Here is a 23256-nt window from a genome sequence, read left to right as displayed (position 1 = left end):
GTGCGGAAACAGGGGGGGACTCAGTCTTTCTCCTCTGTACGAAGTAGCCAAGGATCTCCTCCTGTGGTCAAACGAAGCGAAGGTTCAGCTAGTCCCGAGATTTGTTCCGGGAAAGATGAACGTCCTGGCGGACGAGTTAAGTCGTCAACGAGCAAGTGTTACCTCTGGAGTGGACTTTGGACAACAAGATTTGTCAGAAACTTTGGCGCCTTTGGGGACGACCGTCAATAGACCTGTTCGCGACATCGAGGAACAACCGTCTTCCTCTCTTTTGTTCTCCAGTCCAGATCCTCTAGCTTGGTCGGTGGACGCAATGCTGTTGGATTGGTCGGGTCTGGAAGCTTATGCATTCCCTCCGTTCGGTCTAATAAGAGAGGTGCTGAACAAGTTCATGTCGCACAGCAATGTAACGCTAACGTTAATCGCTCCCTTTGGCCCAGGAAAGAGTGGTTCCCGGACCTTCTCCAGTTGTTAGTAGACTTCCCCAGACTTCTTCCTCCAGAGAAGTGGCTTCTCAAACAACCTCACTTCAAGAGGTTCCACCAAAACTTGTCCGCTCTAGCTCTGACAGGGTTCAGACTCGTCCGGAATCTTGTCAGAGCGAAAGGATTTTCAAGAAGAGCTGCAGAAGCTATCGCTCGTTGTAGGAGAGAGTCTTCTAACAAACTCTATCAAGGGAAGTGGAGATCTTCAGAGAGTGGTGTAGAAGTGCTAAAGTCTCTACTTCTGCGACCTCTTTAACAGAAATAGCAGATTTCTTCTATTTCTTAGGAACTCTAAGAAACTGGCTCCTTCGACGATCAGAGGATATAGAGCCATGCTCTCTTCGGTTTTTCGACATCGAGGTTTGGATATTTCCTCCAATTCAGATCTGTCGGACCTCATTAGGTCTTTCGAAACCACTAAGCTCCCGCAAGATACAGTGGCTTGGAACTTAGATGTGGGTGTTAAGTTCCTCATGGGGCCACCGTTTGAGCCTTTGAAGTCGGCTTCACTCAGGAACTTGACTAAGAGGCACTCTTTCTTATTGCACTAGCTTTCTGGCTAAGCGTGTCAGCGAATTGCACGCTATAGACAAAAGAGTCGGTTTCTCTCAAGGCAATGCTGTATTTTCGGTATCTTTGACCTTTCTAGCCAAAAATGAGAATCCTTCTAATCCTTGGCCGAGGAGTTTTGTGGTAAGGAACTTATCTGATTTGGTTGGACATGAGGAGGAAGAAAAGGCTCTTATGTCCAGTCAGGGCTATTAAGCAGTATCTGTTTGCCACTAAGGGTATCAGAGGACAATCTTCTAAGCTCTGGACCTCGGTTCAAAATCCCTCTCGTCCTCTTTCTAAGAATGCTATATCGTTCTTTATTAGAGAGCTTATCAGGGAAGCTCACTCGCAGTCCGAGAACGACAATCTTTCCGTTCTGAGAGTTAAAGCTCACGAGGTTAGAGCAGTGGCAACTTCTTTAGCATTCAGAAAGAATTTATCTTTAGCTTCGATTCTTCAGAGCACGTTCTGGAGATCGAATTCGGTTTTTTTTGGCGAGTCATTATCTCAAAGAGATAGAAACGGTTTTCGAGAATTGTAAAACGTTAGGTCCGGTGGCGGTTTCTGGCATGGTGTTGGGAGAAACGGCACAGGGGTCGTCACCTCTATGCTAACTTTTCACCTTGAATAGGTTGTCGAGTTCAAGGGAAGCTGGGGGTACTGAGTACCTGGGATACTCACCCAGTCTGTTAGGTCAGATTTTACAATGGTTGGGTATATATGTTTTTAAATCTGGTGTTGGTGACAAATGTTTTGTATGATTGAATTTCTGGTCTTAGCCCAGGGCAAGGGCAATCTTTGTTGTTACTATCCTCCGTCAGTCAGCCTTGACTCGCTTGAACTACGGAAGGATTCCACTCCTGTAGAGGCTAACTTTGGGCAAATTCCAATTCCTCTACAATAGTAAGAAGAGCACCGACCAGAGGCAGTAACAGTCTGCTGTAGCTCTCTTACAAGGTAAGGTACAACAGACACCTTGAGTGTTTACTGGTATTGCAATAAATGTAACATTTAAAAAATACTAGTGGTCCACTGAATCCCACCTTCCCATAAATGTGTAATCAGCTCTATAATTGTTCGGTAAGACACTACAATAAAAATGAAATTTTCATTATTAAAATGAAGTTTTATTGTATACTTACCGAACAATTATGATTATACCCCCCACCTCCTCCCCTTAGTGGTACGGACGGAGGGCAGAAAGAATTGGATTCACCTGGGCAGTTGTACCTGGTTCTCCCGCGAGTGGAGGGAGATGACGTCATCACCACCAGTGTTGGCGACGCCGACGCGCTAAATTTGAATTTAGTATCCTGCCGCTCGTGGAAATCACGGCTCTATAATTGTTCGGTAAGTATACAATAAAACTTCATTTTAATAATGAAAATTTCATTTTTGCACATCTTCCACTAGTTGGGATCTCTGTTTTGTTAATAAAGTGACCCCTTTCGCAACATCAGCTGCCTTGATTTCATGTATTGCAATACACTCCCTGAACTTCTGATTTAGCCCTGGTCACTAACCAGCCCAAACTACATCCCCATTATTATACCCACAAAGTGGAAATTTTAACTCAGCGTTACCAACGCTGCAGGTAAAATCTTGTCAATTAGTTACCTGAGGTACTGTTGGCAACACTGCTGCAAATACTGGCTGCCAGGGCCTGGAACCACCAATTTTTATTTGTTCACCATGCTGTGCGGATTGGTCACACACCAGGCGAACTTTTGGCCATTTAGCCCGACCCCTATTTAAAGACTTTGAATTTTGGATATCAGATTACGACTTTGGTCTATTATTGATGCCTTTTCATCTGGATCTGTGCTTTATTGACTTGATTTTGGAAGTTCTCCCAATTTTGACTTTGGATCGGTACTTTGGACTCGCTATGCATAAGTTAGAAGATAAAACATTGTCATTTGTTAACGCCTCTGCTTCCGTTTCGTCTACAGCTTCGACAATCGAGCCTTCTACTACTGGAGATGTTGGCACTCATCGGTGCTGCATGTTCTGCAAGCGTAGGATGAGTACCCTTAAACATGATCGACATTCTCTTTGTATTTTATGTAGGAAAGTTCAGTGTAATGTCAGTCAGAGATGTGATTAGTGTATGTCTTGGTCAGTAGATCAAATGGGGAATTGTATGAAACACTGGAAATCCTTAGCCTCGAAGAGTAACCGCAGATCAGGATCAGTGGCGGGGTACAACCAGTAGACAAGGAATTAGAGTCAGTTATTCAAGAAGTTAGAGGACATGTTATCATCTAGTATGTCTAGCCTATTATCTAGCCTGATGAATAAGTTAACTGAGAATAGAGATAGTGGTAGTATTAGTATATAGTAGTTAATTCTAATCATTTTATTTCAGTCCTGCCTGTTCCAGAACCAACCCTAATGGGTGCCGAGGAGTCATGGAGAACCACAAGCCTCGAAGGTGTAGGTTCTTCCCCCCCCCCCCCCCCCCCCCCCCCCCCCCCCCCCCCCCCCCCCCCCCCCCCCCCCCCCCCCCCCCCCCCCCCCCCCCCCCCACCCCCCCCCCCCCCCCCCCCCCCCCCATTGCGGAGCAGGTAGTTTTGGCATCAGATTTCCCCATTCCCCCTCAAGGTGTAAGTTTTGAGGTTGATGTAAAGTTAGGTCAGATACAGACGAGTAGGGATAATAGATTATGTATTGTTCAGGAAGAGAAGCGCAGGTTTTTCCTAGTTCAGATTCTGTTGTAATTTCTAGTGTGATAATTTTGTCTTTGGAGCCTTCTTCACTTTTATTTCTTGCTCTGAGTTCTTTTCAACAGGTTTCTAAGTCTGTGGTTGGTCGTTGAGGTGTGGATTCGGGTTTGTCGGGGTCTGAAGTGTTGGATAGTTCTCCTTCATCTTTGTAGGTTCTTTTTCCTTCTGTGGATAAATTTGGTTCGTCTTGAGGTGGTGGTAATTCTGATGATCAGGTTTTCAATTTGGCTTTATGCATATATATACGGTATGGTAATTATCAATATCGGCTAATTCTCTCAGTTCAATGCATATTGACTTACAATAATTCGGTACAAAATAAAATTGAACAAGAAATGAGAATCAGATTCGGTCTGACTTCAGCATTATTAAGCAGTGTAGGTTTGCTGATAGCTACGTATAATTATAGAATATAAGCATAATAAATATGCATGTTTTCCAGGAAGTTTTTTTTTGTATGTATCCTTATATCATCGTATTATAGATACTAACGTAGCAGTCAATTTTTTAGTTTGGAAAGCAGCTGACGGTAAATACGATTTTACTTTGCTGTATTTAACTCAATTCTCAGCCAAGGTACGTAGAGAAAAAGGTAGCGTCATCTCCTTAGTGCCTCTTTGCCCTGATTGGCTAGTTATGACTGACGTAACTAAGCTCCTCCCCACTTATACGTACCATGTATGTCGTCTTGCAGTACTAGTCAGAGCGGGAAGGCGGTCTTTTTAACTATGTTAACATAGCTAAATTATGATGTCTTGTGCTACATAAATCAGAAAATCATACTAAATTATGATGTCTTGTGCTACATAAATCAGAAAATCATAAGATTTGTTTATTTCATTACTTTCCAGAAATATTCCCACAGGTGACGTACCTAGTATGTGGTATGATGTCTTCATCCATTTACCAGATGAATTTCCATCAGTCGGGCTTGGAGTAATTAAATTATGTTATGCTTGTTCCTATACAATATACAAATCCTTGGTAAATTATGCTTGTTCCTACACAATATACAAACCCTTGGTCCTTTACTATAGGAATTACTTAAGGCATAGCCTGGACGTGGCCGCTGAATTCTTTACAAGGTGGTTAGGTAGTTAACTACCGGTCCGGTCGTTGGTATTCCCCCCGACCGGAAGTAAACTTTCCAGTTTGCTTTCGGCCATTGTTGCGGTTAGATGTGTTCTCCACTGCTCTCTGCCTGACTGTTTGCTGCTGTTTTCTTTCAATCCTGGTGGGATTTTTCTTTGTTACTTTTTATTATAAGTTAGGATTGTTGTTATGAATCATGCAAACCCATGAATTGCAACTTCTTTATAAGTTATGATCATTGTTGTGACATTGTGTTTATGATATAGTGAATCATGCATCTATGAATCGCAACAGCCTTGTACCCTGCCCCTGGGCGCTGCCCCAGGATAAGGATAGATTGATCTTCACGCCCTTTGCCCATCATAGCAGTGGCGTGAGTGCAACCTTTTTTTATTTTTTTGTTTTTGCGGAGAGCTCCGTTTGGTCTATGACACAGTGGGGAAAGTTTGCTGGGAGGAGGAATACATTGGAAGAGCTGTGATGAGGGTAAGATATCTCCCACCACATCGAGGTACTAACCTCCTCTACCTTTTTATTTACCGCTTGCTCTCCTGGCAATCATCCCGCACTTGCTGTCGCCCCTCTGAGGGAACCTTCATCTTCTTCCCCTTACGATGAGTCAGAGAGGGCTGTGGTCCCAGACCTGTGAATTGCTCCTTTAGGGTCCTCCCTTCGTTTCGGGGGAACCCCCTTTATTAATTTCTGAACTTTTTACTTACGCAGATGAGGTGTCAGACTTAGAACTAGCGTGGATTTTTATGGGGTGGCTATCGATCCAGGCTTGCTGTTACACTTCAGTATAGGTGCCTGCAGCGCACCTGGTCTGGTCTCGTCACCCGACAAATGTATCGCCTACGGTAGTAATGGTGACCAGACCACTTCTACAGCCCATCACTCACTAGTTCCTGTCCCTGCAGTGCTTCCCCTGCTGGTTGTGATGAGGCACCGCTCCCTGTCCTTAGGCTTCCGGACATTCCCGCTTGTTCCTGCCTCTGTACCTACACCTGCTCCAGCTTCCATCCTTGGACCTGCCCATCATAAATGAAGATCCCTTCGCTCATAGATTGTAGCCTGGGGCACTGCGTCAGGCGAGACAAGGCACTCCATCCTATGCAACTCTCTCCCTCTTTCTCAGTAACTTGGCTTATCAGAGCGAATTTTCCTCTTCTGTATGTTAACGAAAAGTTTTCCCTGTCTTTTCCTCTTTTGCATGAGGGAATAATTGCCAAAACAATGATAAACAGACTTAAAAGCAAGAGAATGTCAGAGGTGAAACTTGAACGTGTACCCTCTATCATGTTTCTGCTCGCACTGAAGGGTGGTAAGATGAGAACCTTACCTCCTGCGACTCATGGAATCTCTACAGATGCCATTGCTCACAATTTGTTAGACAATAATTATCAAAATTTACGATAACAGAAGAAATATTCATTTTCCAGTATGGATCAATGTTTTGGCTTACTAAGTTAAGTATACAGTACTAATTACCCCTGTAACTACGAAAGTAAGAGGAATTTTGACAAAATATTTCACGTACGCAATTTCCATTGCCATACAATGGGCCTTGATATTTTATCATGACAGCATTTTTTTTTTTTTTTTTTTTTTTTTTTTTTTTTTTTTTTTTTTTTTGCCTTATACCCCCATATACAGTTGTCCCCCATATTCGCGGGGGATGCGTACCAGACCCCCCCGTGAATAGTTAGAACCTGAAAATAGTTGGAACCCCTATAAAAATGCTGAAAACCTATTTTGTTAGTTACAACTCAAGAAAAACCCACTAAAAAATTTTTATACCTGGGTTTTTTAATAGTTTTATCACAAAAAGTGTATTACATGATGAAATTGATAAAAAAAAAAAAAAAAAACAGGAATTTCTGGAAATTTCTCATAGAAAAATATTGCGAATATTCCGTGAATGATGTGGGGAAATGTTTCAGAGAGAAATCCGCAAATGTGTCAGTCCGTGAATCCAGAGAATGCGAATGGTGGGGTCCTCTTTATAGGGGTACCTGCCAGCCCCCTTAATTTGGCCATCATTCTCAGCACTAGACTGGATGAGCCTCCTTGAAACTAGCATCTGTGGAGAGTTTCATAACTTTAGGCCAGCTCCACTTTAGGTTTCTCCAATTCTTTCTGAGGGGAAATTGAAATCGGGAGACTCAACTAGATTCATTCGTCTTTCTCCTGACAGAGGAAATAAAGTCAGATCTTTGTTGGTGGTTTTCGCAGGAGAGACTTCAGGAAGGGATCTCTCTGGTCACTCTGAACCCCGACCTACAGTTCTTCTGTGACCCATCAGACGGGCTGGGGAGCTTTCTTGGGGGACAAGAGTTTCAGGAATGTGGGTGGGACAAGAGAAAAGCTCCACAGCCATCATGCAGCCATTAGGAGAGTCCCGAGCAATTATCTTCTGATTGCCTTATTCTAGTTCCTTTTGGCTTCTTATTTGACCTTTTCGCCTACAACTCCCTTGTCGCCCACATCAGCATTAGTGATGGATATGCCTCCGCCTGCTTCGTCCACCTTACCAAAGTTGATGCCTTCTTCATCAGCAAAGAAAGCATTTAAGGACATAGAGGCCTGGCTAAGCAGAAAAGAGGGATCAAGGCAGGACCTCTTTTAGTTTTCCTCCCTCTAGAATTTTGAGATGGAGCTATCTCTCATATGCCACTAAGGAGGCGCCTTCCTTGGGAATCTGTGCCTCTTCCCAAGGGACTTCTCAGGATTAGGCCAGATGCTCTGCTTTTTCGTTGGCCAAGATTTTGTTTTCGGCCTCGGAACTTGAGCATCTACTCAAGAATGTCTTCAAGGTGTTTTAAGTTATGAACTTTCTTGATTGGGCAGTGGGTGCCTTGGCTTGCAAAATTATATCTTGTTCGGTCTTGCTAGTTTTGTTAGACTGGTTAGGAGTTTTTCTGGTATTGACAGGAATCACAGATGGCTCCCATGAACTAGCTTCCCTTTACACGATAGGCACTCTGAAGAAAGGGAGCTCTGGTGGTCGTACACCTCTAAGGGAGTTAGGGCTACTCAAAGATTGGCATTGCTGTATTCTCTGCTGGACAAAAGACATCGGTTTCCCCAGTATACAGTTCTCGACATAACATCTGAGTTGCAGAATTTTCTTGCTCAGTCCACCAAGAGAACTAAAGAGACTCCTGCTGTAAGTTTGAAGCAGTCTCTTCCTTCGAGGCCACAACCCTTTCGGTCCAGACTGAGATCCTTCTCCCTTTACACAGGAAGTACTTGTTTTGCCACGAAAGCAGTCAAGAAGACCTCTGCTTAAGGCTCTCTCAAGTGAGGAGACCCTCCTCTGTACTCGAGTCAGAGCCATACTTCTTTCATTTTGGGAGGTTTAGCAGAAAAAGGGAGCAAAGGCTTGGTAGTGAAGGTGCTGAAAGGAGCTTATATCATCCCCTTTCTGAAAATGCCTCCCTTAGCCAACACACTGGTTGTCTTGACCGCTTACTTGCAATGGTCAGGGAAGTTTACGGCGCTTGCAGAAAAAGTTATGTCTTTTAAAAAAGGGGCCAATAGAGCCAGTGCATGACCTTCATTCTCCAGGTTTTTACAACCGTCTGTTTGTGGTCCTCAAGTCATCAGGAAGCTGGTGTCCCATCTTCGTCATGACAAAATTCAGAATGGAAACAAACCAATCTCCTGTCGTCCATTTGCCCAGGAGATTGGATGACGTCCTTAGACCTGCAGGACATGTATTTCCATGTTCCTATTCACCCCAGCTTGAAGAAGTACCTCAGGTTTGTGTTCAAGGGAAAGGTTTATCAATTTCAGGCTCTTTGCTTCGGTCTTTTGACGGTGCCTCAGGTTTTCGCCAGAGTGATGGCTCTCATTGCAAAGTGGCTCCACCTACAGGGGGGTGAGAATCTCCCTGTATTTGGACAGTTGGCTTCTCAGAGCCTATTTAGAGAGTCAGTGCACAGAGGACCTCAGGAAGACTAGTTAGTACAAGAATTAGGAATTCTCGTAAACCATCAGTCCCAATTGATCCCCTCTCAGAGGATTTAATATTTGGGGATGGTGATAAGTGTCTCAGGATTTTTGGGTTTTTCCAACACCGGAAAGGATAGAATCTTGCAAAAAGCTTGCATAAAGAAGGTACAGGAGATTCTTTCTCTGGAAGAATGCTCAGCCAACAATTGGATGAGCTTTCTCGGTTTTCTATCGTCAATGAAACAGTTTGTATATGTTGACAGACTGCATCTCAGACCCCTACAGTTTTTTCTTAAAGGAAACTGGAACAGGAAGGTTTTTCCAGACTCGTATCTGTTTCCAGTGACGAGAAATAAAGGAGGACCTTCACTGGTGGAACTGCAAGGAAAGATATTCTCAAGGAAAGTCTCTTTTGAACCCAGACCTGAACTACTTTTCAGGTGCATCGGATCTGGGATGGGGCGCTCTTTTAGCGAAGAGCAAGGCGTTAGGGGTATGGTTCCCAAAACAAAGGTCTTTCCACATAAATGTGAAAGAACTCAAGGCAGTACATTTAGGCCTTCAGTCCTCTCAAAAAGTAAAAAAACAAGACAGTTGTAGTCCACTCGGACAATACGACAGCGCGCTCTTACATAGTGAAGCAAAGAGGGACTGTCTTTCTCCCTGTACGAGGCAGCGAGAGACCTTCTCTTATGGGCAGACCAGAACGACACCAGGATAATTACCATGTTTGTCCAAGGAAGGATAAATGTTTTAGCAGACGAACTAAGTCCTCTCAACTGAATGGACCTTAGATCCACTGGTTTGTTTAGATCTGTGGAAGCTTTAGGGGAAAACTATTGATGGACCTTTTTGCCACATCTTGGGACCATTAGTATCTTCCTCTGTATTACTCGCCAGTACCATATCCCCAAGCCTGGTGAGTAGACGCTTTCCTCCTGGACTGGTCGAACAAAGATCTGTATGCCTTTCCCCCATTCAGTTTGATAAGACAGGTGTTAAACAAGTTTTTTTCTCGCTAGGACATCTCTAATTCTGAAAGCACCGTTCTGTCCGTTCTCCCCGATGTCATCAACCACCTAGTGGATTTCCCAAGGCTGCTTCCCCAAAAGAAGCAGCTACTCCGACAACCTCACTTCCAAAGATTCCACCAAGGACTGTTGTCTCTGGCCCTGACAGGCCTCAAACTGTCAAGAAACTTCTTAGAAGGAAAGGATTTTCTAAAGTGGTTGCAGAGGCAATCACTAGCTGCAGTAGGCAATCCTCTAATGTCGTTCATCAAAACAGTGGGAGAATCTTCAGAGAATGGTGCCCAAGCACAAATGTCTCCTCTTCTCATACCTCTGTGACCTAAATAGCAGACTATTATTGTATTTAAGGTCAGCACGGAGACTTTTCAAAATCCACCATTAAGGGCTATAGAGCCGTGTTGGTTCAGTTTTTTGTCATAGAGGATTGGGCCTGTAATCTAATTCGGACATTTCAGACCTTATTAAGTCTTTTGACACCTCCAAGAGTAAAGATTCGCCTACTGTTCGTTGGAATCTCAACATACTGTAAGAGACTTGACTAGAAAAACCTTTTTCTGATATCTTTGGTGATGGCAAAGAGGATCAGAACCCTTTTTGTGATATCTTTGGCAACGGCAAAGAGGATCAATGAAGTTTTTTGGCCAAGAACAAGTCCCTCTCTAACCCATGGCCTCGTTTCTTTCTCTATTAAGAGCGACGGAAGTTCTGGGATCCAGCGATGTGGAAAGATCATTGTGCCCAGCGAAAGCTTTAAAATACTTGCCTAGAACTAAGGACATTCACAGCGACTCTTAATGTCTGTGGTTCTCTATCAAGAATCTGTCTAGACCTTTGTCCAAGAAAGCATGGGCATTCTCCCTAAGAGATGTGATCCGCGAGGCCCACTCATCAGTTCAAGAAGACATGTTCGCCTTATGTAAAGTGAAAGCCTTGAGATTAAAGCAGTAGCTACTTCTCTAGCTTTTAAAAGAAACCTGTCTTTAGCAATTTTAAACCCTACAATTTGGAAATGTAAATCTGTGTTTGCATCTCATTATCTTCCAGATATTGAAACGGTGTTTAATGATTGCAGCACCTTGGGTCCTTTTCTTGCGGCTGGTGTGGTGTTGGGAAAGGAAGTGTATGAAGCAACTCTTCCTAAATCCTTTTTTTCTCCTTTATATAATTTTTTTTTGGGGGGGAAGCCTGGAAGCACGAAGTACTTGAGTATCCTCCAGTCCTTTGGTAGGCTGGTGGTGTTTTTTTTTTTTTTTTTTTATTATTTAGACATGTTTTGGATGTATAAATAAGTTTTTTCTCTGGTGAATTATAGGTATTGAGCCCTGTGCAGGGGCAATTTACTTATCCTTTGTTGGCCATCGGAAATATCCTTCGCCACAAAGGTCCCACTAAAATAATAGTCACCTGCTGGCTATACCACCATACCTCTGCATGATAAGATGAGTGACAACTGGAGGCAGTACTTCCTGCATCAACTCTTATCAGGTAAGGAATCAGCAAACATTTTTATATAATGTTGGCAAATCTTTTTCTATCTTTATTCTAGTTACAGTGTTAATATTTTGAGGTAGAAACATCCATGCATTCCACCATCCCTCAATGTGGAAATCAGCTATATAATTACTGGGTAAGTCCCATAATTAAAAATGAATTTTTTTGTAATGAAATAAATTATACTCACCCAGTTATTGTATAATTGGAGCCCACCCTCCATCCCATAGCATGGTTTTTTCTTATTAAGGGCATGAAACAAACTGAGCTCTTTGCCAATGAGTTCCTCTCTTTCCCGAAAAGTGGGTGTGGTGGTAGTTACCTAACCAGAACAGACAGAAAGTTAGACCCGCAAATTTCAGAATTTAACTGCTGGGCGAGTGAAACTTAGCTAGTATGTAATTACTGGGCAAGTACAATTAAGACTATTTTATTATAAAAATGTCATGTTTTGAATAATCAAGACATCAGCGACCTCACTAAATCTTTTGAGATATCAAATGTGGGAAAGTATGGAGAAGTGGACAGGAACTTGGACGTTGTATTAAGGTGTTTATCCAGTCTCCATTTCAGACTGTTACGTTCTCCTTCCCTGAAGAACTTTACGAAGAAGACATTGTTTTTATTTGCTTTATCAACAGCTGGTAGAGTGAGTGAGATCCAGGTTAATAGTAAGGAAATAGGATTCACTCAAATCAATGCAGTGTGTTCTTATGTTGGGGATTTTCTGGCTAAGAACAGGGACCTTCGAAGCCGTGGCCTCGCTCTTTTGTGATAAGGAACCTGATGGACATTTTGGGCCTAGAGGAAGAAGAGTGAATGTTGTTTCCTGTAAAGACCATGAGACATCTTCGTAGGATAAAGAACTTGAGAGGAAGTTCAAACCAGCTTTGGTGATTGGTGAGAGATCCCTCCCATCCTCTCTCCAAACACTATTCTGGAAGCTCATTCTGAAGTCCAAGAGGAAGTACTTAATGTTTTGAGGGTAAAAGCTCATGAAATTTGAGCAATGGCGACTTCATTACCTTTTAGACACAATACTATGTCAGTATCCTCCATTCTCCAAACGACGTTGTGGAGATCAAAGTCGGTGTTTTCATTGCATTATCTTAAGGAAATAGAAACCGATTTTGAAAATTGTAATAGGCTGGGGCCATTATCTATAGCGGGTATGGGGTTGGGAGAGGAAGCATGGGGGACCTCTTTCCCTCTACTGTCTCCCTGCCTTGTATATTTGAGGTTATTGTTTTTGGGTAGCCTGGGGGTACAACGTAACCAGAGTACCCTCAGTATTTTGAGGTTAGGGGTGTGGTTTTTTTTAATTATAGCATAGGTGACTGTATTTTGAATTGGTTGTATGGTCTTTGCCAGGGCAAGGGCAAACTTTTATTTTTGTTTGTCATTGGTGAACCTCCATTATTACAAAAATCCCACTATGAGTAGGGACGACCCAGACCATTGCTGCCACATGTTCTGCAGGCAATGAGAGTACCAACGAGAGGCAGTATTCACCTGCAGCTGCTCTTTCACCAGGTAAGGTTAAGTATAAGTATATCTTAGTTTTACCAGACCACTGAGCTGATTAACAGCTCTCCTAGGGCTGGCCCGAAGGATTAGATATTTTTACGTGGCTAGGAACCAATTGGTTACCTAGCAACGGGACCTACAGCTTATTGTGGTATCCGAACCACACTATATCGAGAAATGAACTTCTATCACCAGAAATAAATTTCTCTGATTCCGCGTTGACCGAGCGGGGAATCGAACCTGGGACCACCAGATTGGCAGCCCAGCTCGAAAACCACTCGTCCAGCGTGGAACTTACCAGGTAAGGTACTGCAAGGATTTTGTAATATGAGCATATTACTGTTTCTTAAACCAGTAACATATTGAAGATTGGAAATAACATCCGTCCATTTACCCACCTTCTTTGGAATGTACCCCGTAGGGGGCTAGTGTTGTTAGTGCACCCTCATGTGGTGCACTGTAGGGATTACGTACTTGAGGTTCTTTGCAGTGTGCCTTCGGCCCCTAGCTGCCATTTCATTACTTTTGCTGTACCTCCTTTCATATTCTCTTTCTTCCATCTTACTTTCCACCCTCTCCTTACAATTGATTTATAGTGCAACTGCAAGGTTTTCCTCCTGTTACATCTTTCAAACCTTTTACTCTCAATTTCCATGTCAGCACAGAATGACCTCATAGGTCCCAGTGCTTGGCCTTTGGCCTAAATACTGTATTCGTTCATTCTTTGGAATGTGGATTCAGCTATGTAATTGTTTGGTAAGTCATGTATGTAAAAATATTTTTTAATAAAATAAGGTTTCACATATACATACTTACCAAAAAATTACATAAACAAAGCTCATTCCCACAGATGTACATTGTGGCTTAACAAAATGATGACAGTTAGCTCAGCCGTACTGGGTGTTCCTGAAAGTGGGCAGGTCTCTTTGCCACCTTCACTAACAACGGCAGTACCACTGCCACCAAATAATTTGAATTGTCGACTGCCAGGTAAGAAAACCTACAACTATGTAATTGTTTGGGAAGTATACGTGAAACCTTAATATAAAAATATCATATTATCCTCAGTGACAGTGAAATTATTCTGTTGGGTCATAACAGAATTTATGTTATTCAGGTAAAGTCATCTTGTTGGTAAATTGTGATAGCAGTTATTTTATGGGATACTTAAGTGAATTTCATTCTAGTCATTACCTGCATGTGAAAGAGTGAATTCAATTTGTAGTGATTAGTAATTTTTGTATTTGTGTTTAACTGCTAAGTATTCACTTGTATCAATTTTACAATTATATTGTATTATCATTGTGCTTTATCAAAGAAAACTCATAATCATGAGTCAATAAAATGGAAAATAAATCTGTTTCATTTTGTTATAAAGCAGAAAGCTTTTGATGACCTGCATGATCCTCCTTGTCAATCTGGGATTGACAAGGAGGACCATGCAAGTCATGAAAGCTTTCTGCTTTATATTTTAAATAAAATCAAACAGACATACTACTGTCAATTTATTTTTCCATTGTGCTTTATGTTCTCTTTTTTTATTTTTTTTTTCATTTTTGTACATTTTTCCATTGCATTTCTTTTCTTTGTTTTTAGTTGTGAATTTGTACTCATTTCATTATTCATGCAAATATATGATAAAATTTGAAACCCCAGTGGTATCATTAGAAATCCTTGTTTGGCCTCCCGGTGCAAGTTAGACATATTGTAATTGAAATTGAAAAAGTATGTTTTTTTTTTATCATAGCTACTAACATGGTTTGCATGCCCCCATGAGGTTGTGAAGTGACTATGAGGATTTACATTGAAATGTTTTGAAATAAGTTTTTATTATTAATTTATCATAGAAATTATGTTCTGTAGCTGTTTTGGAAAAATGTTGTTTCTAGCAATATATCATTGCCTTTTATCCATGTTTTGATTTTTACAGGTGAAGCAAAAAATCTGGGTGTTCGAAATCATGGTAATGCAAGTCCCAGGGATGTATACTGTACAGTATCACTTGACCAAGAGGAGATATTTCGGTCAGCTCCTATTGAAAAGACAGCTGGGTAAGTAATTTATATTTCTATTATTCTTACCTAACATTCACTTAGCAGTATAAATTTCAAAATGTTAGTTCTTTCTGATAGTTGAAGACCAGAGCTTTTTATGCCTCTAAAAGTTTTCTGATCCCTGGAGTTAACTTCACTGGAAGTGTGCTTTTAGTATATGCAGACAGTGTCAAAAATTAGTTACAGTTAAGAGCAATATGATACAGGTACAGTAGTGCCTCAGGATACGAAATTAATCCATTCTGAAGCGGCTTTCGTAACCTGATTTTTTCGTATCTCGAACCATGTTTTACATGTAAGTTGCCTAATTCATTCCAAGCCCTACAAAAACACCACAGTAAATTTTATAATAAAGCTAAATTGACCAATAAACAATGAAATACAACAATTTGGACCATACAATGCCTGACGTAAACTATACTATACCTGTAAATAAAGTGTATTAGTGTACATGGTACAAGAAATACTGTACCGTGGTCCCCCTGTATTCGCAGGGGATGTGTACCAGACCCCCCCGTGAAAAGTTAGAACCCGCGAATGTTTGGAACCCCTATAAAAATGCTAAGAACAGCCTATTTTGTTAGTTAAAACTTAAGAAAAACCATTAAAAATTTTCATACTTGATTTTTTTAATAGTTTTATCACAAAAAGTGCATTTCTGGGCTCAGCCTGTGTCGCTCCTTGAAATGTCCCTCTAGCACACATTTCTAAGGTATAAATATTGCTATGATACCAGAGAAAAAAGCTAATATGGAAATGCCAGAGTATTCTGGCTCGCTCACCTTATTTAAGGTGTCAGTATGGTTTCTGGGGCGAGTGAAACCACTACCAAAGGTCCTTTGCCATTTAGATTCATCCTTCTTCAATATCCCTCATTTACAGAGGAGCCGATCTAAGGCCCACTACTCGCTACCATTACGGGTAGCGCCTCTGACGTCATTCCTGCAGATAGCACCCAAGCTTGGGCCAAGACAAAAAAAAAGGGGGGGGGTAAAAAAGGAAAGAGTGGGATTTCACTGGGCGACACAGGTCCTTGCCCAGAAATAGATTTTTCCTTCGTCAAAATCCCTTTTCTGGGCTTAGCCTGTGTCGCTCCGTGAAATAGTACCAGAGAAATGGCCATACAAGCTTGGAAAGAGGAAGGAAGCACACAAGTAAAAGTATAGGATAATCAAAATCAATTAAGGTTAATTGCTATAATCTAAATATAAGGTTACAGAACAAGTAACAACAGAGCAATTCGAACCTTAATGCTAATCCAATATACAAAACATAACAGTTACTTAAGAGTACATAGTAAGGCTAAATGCAAATTGGGACTAGTCCCACATACAAAACATAAGGAGATTATCACAAGTATATACAATATGTGGCATCCAAGGTACAGTACAACTACATTGACGACTGAGCTATGGCAAGAATGCTAGTGAGGCAGGTAGGAAAGAGAGATATAAAGTAAACTACTTACAGTGGTACCTCGAGATACGAAAGGCTCAACTTACGAAAAACTCGAGATACGAAAGCCAATGCGAAAAATTTAACAGCTCTTCATACGAAAAGTTTTCAAGATACGAAAGGTTTCTGAAAGTCTGCGTGCATACGATAACGCTGATGCAACGAAGTGGCCGAACGACGCCTTTACATAGAGGCATGATGGGATAGATGCTGACCAATAGGAGAGGAGGATCTTATGGCAGTGACTAGCATCAGGAACCAATGGGAGAGTGGGAGGATGGTGGCGAGTCTGCAGAGTTTACTGTACCTAATATGTACGTAAATGCAGTACCAATTCACATACAAAATGAAATGTTATCACATGCAAAATAAAATGTTATTTCACAATAAATTTAACATAATGATAAAACATGAAAACAAATGCAATTCAGTAAAAAAAAAAAAATGCTTTCCCGAGTCAGTGTTCGGTGCGCTGAGTGAGACGATAGAGAGAGAGAGAGAGAGAGAGAGAGAGAGAGAGAGAGAGAGAGAGAGAGAGAGAGAGAGAGAGGAACGGCTCTTGCTTCCCATTGACTTATCAGCTGATCTGGGGTGATTATTTGCCCATTTCTTTCACTTACACTCGATCTGCCCAAATCACTTTTATTTTTGCTACGGTAAAATACCAGTCTAGTGACTATTGCTTTTACTATTTTTTACTAATGTAAAAGTAACTAAGCTCTGTAATAAACAAACTGGCGCCGCTTTCAGCTTCTGCATGCTTTAGATTGTTTGTTTAAGCTGCTTCCTTGTGAAAAGTAATTTTATCTCTCTTTTCTTTTCTTGCATTCTTGACTTATTACTTATTTTCTTGCAAAATCCTTGTTTGTTTTAAAAGTCTGCCATTTGCCAACAGTAAGTTGATGTATTGTGGCATAATTAATCTCTTACGTGCACTCAAGATCCAAGTGTAAACATGCTGATCTCTCTCTCTCTCTCTCTCTCTCTCTCTCTCTCTCTCTCTCTCTCTCTCTCTCTCTCTCAAACACACCATTGGACACACACACTATTGATTCCTTTGATTATCTTTGTACCCAATATGTGAATAAAATTGATTTTGTTATCAACCTTTGCATACTGCAACCAATTAGGTTTGCTCAATGGGTTCCCGTATCTCCTCCATCTATCCCCCAGCTGGCCGGGGCCATTTTTACCAAACAGTTTGTAAATCATACACAGAAAAAATAAAATTTCAAAAATTTTACTTCATATAACATACTGTTTCATTACTTTACACTTTTTAATTTAACTTTTGAACACATTAATAATAGAAAAAAATGTTAAAAGGGATTAATAATAGAAAAAATGTTAAAAGGGGGACTATTTGGGTTGACTGGAACAAATTATCCTGATTCCCTTAATTTCTTATGGGGATATTTGTTTCATATTTCGAACAAATTGTACTTCGAACAGCCTTCTAAAACGGATTAAGTTCAAAGTACGAGGTACTACTGTACTACGAAGAAATTTAGTGAAAATACCAGACGGAATCGTGATATTTTTACGCAATCTGTTAATCAAAAAAATAATTTAGTTTATGAGACGTATGAAATTCATATTTCGACTTAAAAACTTGTCATATAATGACAAATTACCCTTTATCATATAAGTAAAGTATCTAGATATTTTATGCTAATTAGAACCAAGGCAATTCGCTTCGAATTGAGTTAAATACGGCGAAATAGATTGTAAACACGGCGAACTAAACTCATAATTGCCATCAGCTGATTTCCAAACCAAAACATTGAGCGTTTTGTTAGTATTTTATGATACAATAATATGAGAACACAAAATGTTATTGGATACAGTAATGCATAACTTTTTCAAAGATTCACAGAAAAGATGCATATTCTTTGTTTTTATTTCATAAATATACATAGCTGTCAGCAGCCTGACATCACTCAATTAGGTATGCTGATGTCGGTCCGAATCTGATTCCCGTTTCGTGTCCAATTTTTTTTTTTTTTTTTTCTATTGATATATCATAATCAGAATGCATTGACCCTCCAAAATTGGCTTATACAGGAAGTCCCCAGCTTACGACGGGTTTGGCTTATGACGTTCCGAGGTTACAACGCTTTTCAATTATATTTATCAGAAATTATTTCCAGGTTTACGACATGTTCCAGGGTTACAGCACTTACGTACAATGCCGATCTGGCAGAAGAAATATGACTCCAAAAAGGAAGAATAATAATTGAAGGCTTTTTATATGAAAAATGCAATAAGAATGCAGTTTACGTAGTTTTTAATGCACCCAAAGCATTAAAAGTTAGGTTTTCTTAGGACTTTTGACGATGTTCCAGCTTACAACGATTTTCGGCGGACACCGCGTCTCAAGAACGAAACCCCTGTCATAACCCAGGAGACTGCCTGTATTAATAAATTACTAAATTATATCATATATGTAGTATACTGTAGGCTAGGCTACTGTATTCGTTATATACAAAATGTGTACCATGAAAAACTCATCGTATACACGAGGCTAACTTGTTAAATGTTATTCAATTTCTCTTTGTACTGAATTATCATAAGGCAATGTGAATTGAACCTAGAGAATCAGCTGAAATTAATAATTACTAAGATATATGTATAAAGTATGCTGAGTAGTGTAGGCTAGGCTACCCTATATGTAAAGATGGTATTGATTACCCTAGTGCAGGCTAGGCTAGTATAATATTCTTATGGTAAATTAACATGGGCCGACTTACATCCAAATCGATTTACAACCGGTTGGTTGGAACCAATTGCAGTCATAAGTCGACAACTACCTTATTTAATCACACACACACACACACACGTTTGAGTGCCAACTATATTTATATCCGCTAATCTTCACCTTCACCACAAAGGACCCAAGCTTATAAGATTTGACCATTCTTAAGAGATTAATGAAGGGTTTATTGTTTCTTAACTGTCTCAGAGTTCAATACTTGACCTAAGAATTGAGATTGTAGATGTGGCAACATGTATGCCACGTTTCTCAAATATGATATTGAAAAACTGTTTGAAATATTGATCATTAACAACTGTATACTACATAAAAACCATGTTTAGTAAATATTTCAGAGTAATTCCCTCCAGTTTTGTTATATAACAACGACCTATATTCCATAAAATTTTCCTTAGAATGGAAGTTTGGCAGCGCACATAAATGATTTTCTTCCCAACAAAACCCCCACCACAGATTGGTACTACTATAGTACATGGTGTCATCATACCCTGTACTTACCCCAATCTCTCCCATGCAAAACCTGGTATCTTTTATGAACATGAAATATGCTTAGCATAGCCATATCCTTCTAAAGAAGTGTATCTCTTATCATTAGCCATAACTTGGCTACTGAAGCTGCCTGCAAAGGTTTAGAAAGTTCAATTTTGTACAAACCCCTTTTGCGGACCAATGATTTGAACCCAGCATTTCACTGTATGGTATTAACTTTGATAAATGTGTTTTATGGTGTTTGGTTTGACTTATCTGTTTGATGTGCGTTTCGTTGTACTTTTTTGGTCCAATAAAATCCCTCTCAAATACTACTCCTCCCCAGGATGAAAGCAAGTCAACTTGAGCTTTGCAATATTGTTCTGTGAGAAAATGAAGAGCAAATAAAATTGATCACAGTTGTCACAGCAACTCAATCTCCCCAGAGAACAGTTGTAATGAGAAAAATGAGGACTAAGTGCAATAATATACATCAGCTTTCTTTAAAAGAGTCCGCTTTTATTACTATTGCATAGTTGGCCTTTAAACCAGCAGGCTACAGTTCATAAAACACATACAGTATTACTGTATATAATTGTATTAATGATAATGAAAAACAAAAACCTCTCCCAACCTACAGATTAATTTTTTAAAGCAAGCTTACTGTTGTATATAATCCCAGTGCACAGTATATGTAATTATGTGGCGTAGAGTTGTCACTAGCCTGTAAAACAGCTTTATACCAGTTTAAAAGCAGCTCTTCAATTTGGTAAAAAAAATCATGGAAAATGGGAGATGGGGAACTGCTCTAAAACAAACCAGGATGCTCAGTTACTCTTGTTTTAGTCTAAAATGGAAAGTTGAAACTATGTTATCTTTTTTCAGTCTAAACCTCAAGCTGAAGCCTCATGTTGTATAGCCTGGAAACCTTTGGTCCTTGGAAGGTTCCACCTTAGCCTTTTTCAAGGATGTGGTGGTAGCATCAAAATAGGATATCAGGAGTAGCCAGGTAACCAGCATAACATGGGTGACATCTAGGGCAGAAATACTGGTAATTCAATATTCTCCAGTATAGGCTATGCTTTTGACTCAAAAGAAGGGTGAGAAACACCACATGAGGTATGTGCATAAGAGGAGATGATTGGGCATCCAGCCAGTTACCAGCCTCAAGTAGGAACTAGTGAGGGCTTGGCAAGTAGTGAATGCCAACAGCCTTCTGAAGAGTCACTTGGGTGCGAGGTGTCATCATCTCCATCGTTCCCTTGAAGAATATCTGAACTCCAGTCCTTACAACCATCATGAAACTGGAAGGAAAGCATGAACCTTGGGTCCCAGAATGACAATAGTTGTGACTGATAGGGATGATATTTGTTGCTCAGTCAAAAGACAGTCCAGAGACAGTGGGAGCTTTTGGCATGACTAAGGAATGCCATTGGTGGGGTGTGTGGTTGGGATGTGGGTGGCCCTTTAACTTCTACAGCCTCACTGAATGTAGCTTCCTTTTTGAAATTTGTTTAGTACTTGTTTTTATGGTTATGAATTTTATGCAGGTGGAGTACGTTATGGCATTTATGTTTGGACTACTGTATTGTATGTGAATGATTTAATAAAATTTAGATGGAATTACTGTAGTTTGAATTGTGTTAGTTTATAATGTAATTATGGAATTGATGAAATTGCTGCTACCCCAGTTTCCTGTTCTGAATTGTTATTTCTTTTTCCAGTCAGTGTGCCTTCTTCGGTGAAGAATTCCAGTTTGACATTCCAAGGCAGTTTCGTTTCCTGTCTTTTTATTTATTTGATCGTGATCGACCGATGAAAACAGATAAGATAATGGGAAAAGTTTCCTTGAAAAAGGAAGATCTTCATAAAAATCAAGGCAAAGATCAGTGGCTTCCTATTACACCTGTAGATGCTGACTCTGAAGTTCAGGTAAGTTATGGCGCTATGTAGGAAGTCTTATTTTTAAAGATGTTATTTTTGGACAATAAAACAAGTTTTTTTGCAAACCTCTTCATTGTAAAAGGCCTTTAACTATGCAGGATGTATCAAGGTGCATGAAAGAAAAAATTTTAAAAAAGTGTAAAAATGTTGTTCACCACAAATAGATATAAAATTGAGTAGTTTGTGTCACTTATTTATACCTATGTAAAAACAGACTGTTGCCTTTTACATTGGAGTAATCTTCATCGTGAGCTGGAGCAGTTGCTGAACTTGGTAACAAGGTTGTTATCTGATGGAGATGGGGTAAGTAGGGGGAGAACCCCTTGCCCTCCTAATGCCATCTTTCACTTTTTATTTGGCTGTCAAGAAGAGTAGATGTGCTGCACTCACTTGCTACCCATCTTTGACTTGATTATTGGATGAGTAGATTGCTTCTTGATTTCTATTTGTTGATTGTTTTGCTTACCATGTTTTTGTATTTTGTCCATGATCATTGGGGTTGTGAGGGGCATGGGTGTCCCTGTGGGCTTTTCATGTCTCCTGCAATGGTAGACCCCCCAAAAGTATTGTACACTTATTAGTGGAAGCCATGTGCTCATTCTGCCCCCAGCAAGGAGAGTGCTTGCTGGTCTTCTCTACAGTGGAAGAAGTTTGGTAAGAGTAGGAAGTAACATAAGAAGTGACAGCCCTGGATTCGTCTGGTATTTTGTCTTCCTTCCATTCCTATCCTTCTGCCTGCTAGTAGTGCTACCCATCCTTGGAGGGATAGCATGAGTGGAGAAGTCTGGACACAAAATCATTTCAAAGAGCAAGGGCTTACTGTTACCTGGATTGGATCATCATGTCTCTGCACCTACCTGTTGAGACTGGACACTATCTCCCACCTTATCCAAATGTAAGCATTTAGGTTTACACCAGTGAGTTTTACAGAAATGGACTATGAAGGCTTTGAAGCTGAACCTGTTGAAGAGGATACTGTGTATCTGGGCAAATCTGTGGGATTGGAGGTGAGTAATAATGGAGTAGAAGAGCACAGAGAAGAGCTGATTTTAGAATTAGTTCAGGGCCTTCTGCGAGAGCAGCAACAGAATAGCTGAGCAGATGAGGAGTTTTCTTTGGATAAGAGAGAAATTGAGTATGCCTGTAGTTCATTAATAAAAGAGATGTGCTCAAATTGGGAAGAATAAATTTTCCTTGAAGTATATCACCCTGATGAAACTGTAGCAAACTTTTATAAACTTGCTGAATGACATTTTTCTCTCCCACTTGAGAGATATTTTTGAAATGCAGGTAGCTACAACCCATTGAAATTTTTTGGTTAGAAAAAAAAAAGGGGGAATTTCAAGAAGTTTAAGGAGAAGGAGAATGAAGAGAGAAACAACTCAAGAAACGTAGTTACCTGTCATTTTTATCCCTTCTCACCACCTTGCCCATAGCCATCAACTCATCCAATTACTATAGGTAAAGTGAGAAAATTTGCATCTGTTTACCTAGTTTATGTTCTTTTTTGTATAATTTCTACATGCTAGGTCTGTTAAAATAAAGTTTAAAGTTTTTACTGTACTTTTAGAGGTCTGGAATATTGCTTAGATAAAGGATATTTTGGTTAAGGAACACCTTTCTGGAATGGATTGAGTCCTTTAACCTTCATGTAGTACAGGTTGTCCCCAGTTATTGGTGGGGATTCCATTCTCGGCAGAGTGC

General features: G+C 40.3%; 1 protein-coding gene across 1 annotated transcript in view; it reads left to right on the top strand.

Annotated features, from left to right (window-relative positions):
• The window catches only part of LOC135206036 (ras GTPase-activating protein 3-like), a gene marked incomplete in the record, with an annotated part of 518306 nt that overhangs the window by 21970 nt on the left and 473080 nt on the right, over positions 1-23256 (top strand). The window contains 2 exon segments of the mRNA XM_064237213.1: positions 14789-14909; positions 21333-21540. Coding sequence (XP_064093283.1) covers positions 14789-14909; positions 21333-21540 — 329 coding nt within the window.

Source organism: Macrobrachium nipponense, chromosome 11 (genome assembly GCF_015104395.2).
Source record: "Macrobrachium nipponense isolate FS-2020 chromosome 11, ASM1510439v2, whole genome shotgun sequence".
Lineage (NCBI taxonomy): Eukaryota > Metazoa > Arthropoda > Malacostraca > Decapoda > Palaemonidae > Macrobrachium > Macrobrachium nipponense.
Note: the sequence above shows the minus strand (reverse complement) of the source record. Positions and strands in the feature narration are given on the sequence as shown.